Raw genomic sequence first — 7,764 nt, 5'->3', positions numbered from 1 at the left:
AGATTATCAATGGAGCTAGATAATGAGCTTAGCCACGTAAATATCTTTTGATCTTTTCTTGTTCGGGGTGGATGTCAATCAATATTTCTTATATCAATTTCCCGCCGTCAAGAAAATGGCCCTAGATAGCCAGTAGGCATTTTAATTTGTTGAGGTGCCCCATATCATTGAATTGGTTAAAGCACTTCCCATGTTTTGATAATAGTCACACGGTCAACAAAGCATTATATAAACATGTAGAGATAGTTCTTTCGTGAAGTTCCTATGGAAAATAGAAAAAGGGAAAATGATGTACCCATGATCTGATTCCCTTTCAGTGTGTGAACTATACATGAGAAAACTGCAATTGAGAAAAATATGAAGTTACTTGGAGGTAAACACCCTAACTACCAGGCAAACCACACATGTGACATAGTACTCCCTCTGTCTCGCAAAAAGATGTTTCAGATTTGTCTAGATACATCCAAATTTAGATAAAGGTGAGACATCTTTTGTGGGATGGAGGGAGTACATGAAATTTTGGTAAAGTATCTCTTACTGTCACAATATATCGATTTGTATTATGCCTGACAAAGAAGGCAGAACCATGTGCAAAACCAGCATATTCATGATTTTCTCTCATATACTTAGTTTAGAGTATCAGTCTAAAACTGCACTGACAATTTTGACACTAGGCGGAACAAAACATATGTTTAGAGTATCAGGTCCTTGAAAAATTCATATGGACACACCAATGTCCACCATTTACATATTTTTTCTATTAACTTGGCATCATATATGTTTTGTTCAAGCACTGCAACTGAAAGGAGGGAAGAAATCATATGTTTAGAGTATCAGGTTGCTTGAACAAAATCATATGGATACACCAATGTCCATCATTTACATACTGAGTATTTTTTTCTCTTAACTTGCATCATCTATGTTGAGATGTTTCTCATAAGAAGGTTTACTGAATTCAAGGACCCAGTAAGTACTTTGACTCAATCGAATCAATTGGCTGAGTACTCTGTTTCTGGATATCTTACTATATGCATATATTTCTTTTGATGCAAGGTGTATGGTCAAGCAGTTTACTATGGTTTTTATATTGTTCTTCACATGGAGCTTTCCTATTACGCCACTCCAGCCATGTGTGTATCTTTATTTGTGCCCTTCAGATTAAGTGTTTGCTCTATGTGTCTTTTTTCACTTCAATGCTGAAATTGAAGATCGTTTTTGTAGGCCAGAGAATAAATAGTCACCAAAAGATCAACAATGACTCTATTTGGATATCATTTCCGAGCGTGTATAAGGGGAGAATATATATTAGGATTATAAATAGGATCAGTAGAACATCATATTTTCAAGCAAGATTATGACGTGTACTCTTTAGATATTATGCATGTACGTCTTTTGTAGAGTATATTTTGTTGTAGAGAAAAAATACATGCAAGTTTATAGCCTCTCAAACCATATAGTAACTTGCAAATATTTATCTCAGATTTTACCGACGCCTACACATGTTGCCTGAACTGTTGTTAATTTGCAACACTCTATTACTTGGTTACAAACGAATGAATATGCGCTGCATTATACCCTTGCAGTGCCAGAAAAACACATGCCACTTATACCTGCATTTTGATATGCTGCTTGCTGTTTGGCAGATCATGTTGTAGTGTATATGTAAAATTTTCTTATGCGTACGGTATCGTTATGCATGGTAATTTCTTTTGAAAAATTAAGAACAGACTTAGAAACCAATATTGGGTGTATTTGACAAAAAAATCAATAACATCACATATTTTAATATTATGCTTCATTTCCTATATTAATTATTGCAACTTTTCTATTTGATAACTAACACATAATGATCCTGCAAATATTTCTTGTAGACTTCATTTACAATCTTTTAAAATTACCTGTCCAAATTGAGGTGTTTTGATAGCCTCCATCATATGATTATTTGCACAATTAATATTGCCTTGATTTTTTTTGGTACTTGCTTCTTGGCATTACAAAAGATATGAATGGATTCTAAATTCAGCTAGTTAGGAGTGATAATGCTTTCATATGAAAGGTAAATTGTATAGGGAGAAGAGCCCAAAAGTATATGGAAGAAACGAGGAATATATGTTATTTCGTGCTGCATGATGAGGATAAAGAAGAAGGTACACAATATTATCTAACAGAAAGAATGCTATATATTTTTTCTGTACATACAAATTATTTTGTATTATTATAAGTAATTCTTTTTTGCATCCGTGGCAACGCACGAGCATTCAACTAGTAGACAATAGTATAGACAGTGTCTATAGTGGTATATCTGTAAGCTATCTATTTTTAGCCATGTGTGAGTATAAGTTATAGACACTCTTTATACAGTAACAAAAAAATATTATTTATAAGCCGTCTGTAAGAAGCCTATAGACTATCTATAACTTTGCAGACAACCTCCCTTTCTATTTTCATTATTTTTTCCTCCACATCACCAAAATCACATATAATTACCTTTTATAGACAGCTAAATCATCACCATTATACGCCCTAACAACCCAATGTCTTATTTGGGTGGCCGCGTTAAGGAGGCCACATCTAGCCTAGTGTGTGCGGCTTAGCCGTTAATGTTTGACCCCAAGAAATAAAATAGATAAGGTCAAGGCAAGGAGATGTTCGCACATGGTCCACGATTCAGCGTGCGCAGTTTACAAAACGGTGCCGGCGGTGTTGCAAGCGCGCACCATACACTAGTGGAAAACGGACCTTTAACACCGATTGGTAAGGGGCTTATTTACCGGTTGCTCAACCGGTACTAAGCATCCAGTGCTAAAGGCCCCCCTTTAGCACTGAACCGGTGCTAAAGGGGTAGCATGTGGCGGCTGTCATAATACGAACCGGTGCTAAAGGGTCTGCCGTGGCAGGAAAACTCACCAAAACGCTGCCGCGACAGAACCCCGCTACCGGTGCCTTTTTTATATCCAATTTTTTCGAATTATTTTTCACTCCCTCTTTTTTCTATTTTTTCAGAATTTCTAATATTTTAGTTATTTGACAAGTTTAGTCTCTAACTACACTTATCTCTAGTCAAATTACTAACTCGTGGTCAAACTTCTCGCTCGGTCACCCATCCTCGCACTACTCCGACACTAGCATGCTTAGGGCATCTCCAATAGGGCGATGCGGATGCTGTGCGACCGTTTGCGTCCGCGCGGACCGGAAATGTGTCTACACCCTGCTCCAGCGGGGCGACGCATCGTGTCCGGGGGGACCGCCGCGACGCAAACGCGGCGCAAATATGCGGCACGTTTGCGTCTCCGCGGACGCTGCGCGGTCGCGCGGAGCGTCCGCTCGCTTCCCCCACGGGCCTGCCAAGCAGCGACCCTGGTTCGATCGGCCTCGAACTAAAGCACATCAAGCGCGCCAATGTCAACCGCCGGAGTGGCAACCGCGCGGATCAACCCGCCAATCGCCGGAATGGAGCGCCGAACCGCCGCGGAAGAGCAACGGCGGATCTCTTCGTTATACGTGCCGCCGTTAATCCCCGCAGAATATAACCCCTGCGTGTACTGTATTTCACGTCGAACCGCATGCTTCTTCTTCTTCTTCTTCTTCTTCTTCTTCTTCTTCTCCAACACCGGCTAGCCAGACACCATGAGCGACTACACCCTGCCGTCGGACTCGGAGAGCGAGGGAAAGTCGCCGGGATGGCTGCATTGGTGGGAAATCCCTACGACGCCAAGCGATCCGAGCTCCACGCCCAGCGACCCTTCCTCCACGCCGAGTGAGGAGGAGGAGGACGGAGGCACTGATGCCAGCGACGGCCAGGAGGAAGACGGAGGCACCGCTGGCAGCGACGGCGAGGACGAGGACGAGGAGGACTCCGACGCCAGGTTCGCCCCGCTGGAGGCGCAGGAGGCGGCGGATGACAAGGTGGCGGCAAGGAAGGAGGCCAGGGCCCGGGCAAGGGCGCAGGCGCGGGCGGCGTGTCATCGTACGTTCACCAACGACGACGACGAAGACGTCCCTTCGTCTGACTCGAAGTCCTCCACGGACGCGTCGTCCGACAGTTCCTCTTCCGACGAGGAGGTGACAAGGAAGAGGTGCAGGAGTGAGGACGACGAAGCAGGGCCTTCTAACAAGAAGGCCAAGAATTAGCTTATAGTTTCTTTGTTTTAAAATTTGTTCTATAGTTTGTATGTTAAATATGTTTGAACTTATTCAATTCGAGTAATCAGTACTAGTTGTTTTCGCGCTAGTTGTTTTCGAGTAATCATTCATACAAATTGGGTAGTTCTTCAACAAAAAGGAAAAGAATGCAAGGAAACATCACACTAGGATGTTCAAAATGCGTCGGACCGGCGGGGAGGCCCCGATGCAAACGGACAATTCGCACCTCGCGGTCATTTTCGCGTCCGCCAGGCGACGCAAACGGACGCTCGTGGACACCGATTTACGTCGGGCCGCTCGAGATGCCCTTAACTTCCAAGTTCCTTCCGGTCCCGCTTTCAAGTGCTTCGCGCGCATGTATCTGATAGTAGTGTCATATCAATCCTATTAACATGTTGGTCGATGTCATATTTCTAGAATATCATATCAATCCTATTAATTTTTGTAATAAATAAAAGTAATGATGTAGTACTAATCTAGAATTCATAAATAAACATTAACTTTTTAATTTGTATTATTTTTATTTTTTTTATTTTTCAATATTTATTTTTGCCAAACCTAAAACATGAAAATTTGAAAATCTTAAAATTTGCTAAAAGTAATAGTAATCCTTATGCAGGATGCAATTATTAATTTTAATTTTTTAAAAAATAAAAAATATAAAATCCTGAATTTCTAGCAAAAACTTAAATCTTCCTCCTTTCATATTTTCATTTGAAATTTTGAGAATCTAAAAATTGGCTAACCGGGTATCCCAGTTGAATTTAGATGTAACTTTTTCCCACGATCATTTTGATATATTATATGTTTTTTCCGACGTCGTACGCAAAAGTTAATGCCGTTTTAGCTTTTTATAACTTTTTATGCAAAAAAAAAGTCAAAATTCGAATTTGTTACTTTTCCCTAATAGTAGGTTGCGAATAGAGTTCCCGTTAGGGCGAGACGAGCGCAATCAAAAGTAAAAAAAAAAAACACGCCTTAAACAAAGATTCTATTACGTATCCGAAAGCGTTCAACCTTGAATTGCACACAGAAGGATCCTTTGCCCTCATTTAGTACAGCTACCCATAAACCTTTGACGCTTCGTCTCTGTCAATCGCGACTGATTAAATAGATCGGTCGAACAAACTGAAACTTCATTAGCAGAGCCCTTTTCACCCTTTAACATACAAGAATCTCAAAAGATTTTATTTTTTGAATTTTTATCACTTTTCTTTTGTATTTTACAGAGGTAAGAAAAGACGATCCAGGGGGTGGAGGTGGGTGGGGAGCAGAAAAACCTTTAACACCGGTTCGTGTTACTAATCGGTAACGGGTTCACGAATGAATCAGTGCTATAACTTTAGCCTTTCAAACCGATGCTAATATACCCTTTTAGTCTGGGTTCGTACCTGATTTGGTGCTAAAGTTTTAGATAGCTCTAAACCAAAGCCTCTTTTTCAACGCGGCCGGTAGTTGAAGCAACTTGCGGAAATTCATCCATATTGTAATCGAGCTTATCATTCCGAAATTCTATGTACGCAAGAACTGGACAACGACCAAGGAGCCGACAACAGTAGCAACATCGACTCATCGAGACTAAAACGAAACCAGAAATGCAGTCATGTATTTCTCTCTACAATACATCGCACTATTCACAAGCGCAAAGAAAATCCCAATTTTGAAGGGATCGGAGGAGCAAAGAAGAATGGTAACATGATCGCACAGTCTCTAGGAGGAGGACCCGACCGGCAGCTAGCTCAGCCCAAGACGGCTTCCTTCTTGTGGAACCGAGGCCTCCCGGCTGCGCCGCCGGCTGCGCCGCCGGCGTAGCTCTGGCTCCTGTAGTAGAGCTCGCCCACGCCGCCGCCACCGAACTCGCACGGCGCGTCCTCGTCGATCGGAGCCATGGACCGCCCCACCGCCGTGCTCTGGCTCCTGGCCACGGCCTGGACGACCTGCCGCCGCTGGTCGTCGCGTTCGCGTCGCCGCGAGGACGCGCGGATGAGGTCCCGGAGGTCGTCCTCGCCGGCGCCGCAGCTGCGGCTCCTGGGCAGCGCCACGGGCACGTGCACCGGGTAGGCGCCGAAGGCGGCGTCGGCCGGCACGTAGCGCGAGCAGCCCGTGATGCTCCGCACGTAGTAGTCCCGTGCGCGGCCCAGCGCCCGCACCGGCGCCCTCCACAGCCACCTTAACTTGTTCCCGCGGCTCATATTGCCACCCACCGGATCGAGCTAACAGCGAGAGCTTACACAGTGTCACGGACGCTGTAATGGCAGACAGCACTGGAGGATCAGGTGCGGAGTTGATTGGTTTATGAAGATGTCGATGGGTTTGGTTGGAGTTTAGCCTGCTTCTGGTAGGGGTGGGGTGGCCTCCTTGTATATCGGCGAGGACTGGGGAGTAGGAACCAGGGCTCACGCGCGGGTGATGGTTGGTGACTGGGAAGACGTCCGCGCCACCGCGTACGGTGCCCTGTATATTCATACGGCGACGTTGTCAAATCGGCAGTTCAGGCTGGTGGCGTCTCGGTCTCATGTTTTCTCTTGTTTTCAAACAGCTAAAGACATTAAATTTGGGGTTTAACAAAAAGAATTCTAAGTGTCTCTAGCGATTATACAAAATAAAGTCTAAAAAATTGCGATTCTCCAAAGTTGTTCAAACTATTTCTTCTTCCATGATTACAGTCTTGTAATAAGACAGTCGAATGTAGAAACAAACCGCATACCTGTAAATATCAATAAAAGTTTACGCATAATTGCAATTTGAGCCGCAATGCCAAGGCAACGAGCACGTGTGCAACTATTGAAGTAGTTAATCTACATCGTGAAGAGTACCAACACAATATGTCAAGGAAAAGCAATGGAAAAACCGGCTGACGTCGATGGGAGGCGAGAGTACAAATCACCATTGTCAAGGACGTAGCAACCGGGACAAATATTGTGAGAGCAAACCTCTTTGCGACAACCATGAGAAAAGATAGAAAAAAGATCTAACGAATCAAGATCTAAAATCCAATACCTATATAAATTGAATCTTTCAATACAAGCATTGACGTCGGAAAGGAGATCTCCTCGCCGAACAAAGAGCCGAAGATCACTTATTGTGAACGATGCCATATCCATTGATCGCGTAGACAAACAAGAAGACGACTACCAAAAAACCTTAACCTACTTAGTCTATTGAAAACACTACTTTTATTAAAAACGCTTCACATAGATCGGGTTTCCCACTCCTCCCGACGCCGACGAGGCTTGCCGGAGGAGGGGAAACCGATCTATGGAGGAGGCCGAGGTGGAGGCGGCTAGGGTTTTCTAGAGGCAGTGGTTTGTTATAAGGAAAAGAAAAGAATTGCTGCCTTTTTGTATTCCTTTTGAGGAAACTATGATTCTGTTTGGCGTTTGGTGGACATCGATCATTGTCGTTGCTGCTTGCGGATAGTGCTAATGCGTTGACTAATATACTAAGAGCATCTCCACCGGCGCATCTTAAATACACGCCGGCAATGCGCTACTGGAGGCGCCGTCACTCGTTACCTGCAATAGTCTGGCCCTAATAAACCTTTGGACCAAAAAAAACATTAATTCAAAGTCACAATAAGAATTCAAAGTCTATGGTAATAAAATTTGAAGTCTCCCACAT

General features: G+C 43.5%; 1 protein-coding gene across 1 annotated transcript; it reads right to left on the bottom strand.

Annotated features, from left to right (window-relative positions):
- Positions 1 to 5,882: 5,882 nt before the first annotated feature.
- Positions 5,883 to 6,335, bottom strand: LOC124697536. Its single transcript, XM_047230116.1, has one exon. The coding sequence runs from the start codon at positions 6,333 to 6,335 to the stop codon at positions 5,883 to 5,885; it is 453 nt and encodes a 150-aa protein (XP_047086072.1).
- Between the last annotated feature and the right edge of the window lie 1,429 nt (positions 6,336 to 7,764).

Source organism: Lolium rigidum, chromosome 3 (genome assembly GCF_022539505.1).
Source record: "Lolium rigidum isolate FL_2022 chromosome 3, APGP_CSIRO_Lrig_0.1, whole genome shotgun sequence".
NCBI lineage: Eukaryota > Viridiplantae > Streptophyta > Magnoliopsida > Poales > Poaceae > Lolium > Lolium rigidum.
The sequence above is the reverse complement of the archived record's forward strand: the minus strand, read 5'-3'. Positions and strand labels throughout refer to the sequence as shown.

What these genes read in the sequence shown, in the direction of transcription:
- LOC124697536 (XM_047230116.1), bottom strand. Translation starts at nt 6,335, where the DNA reads ATGAGCCGCGGGAACAAGTTAAGGTGGCTGTGGAGGGCGCCGGTGCGG.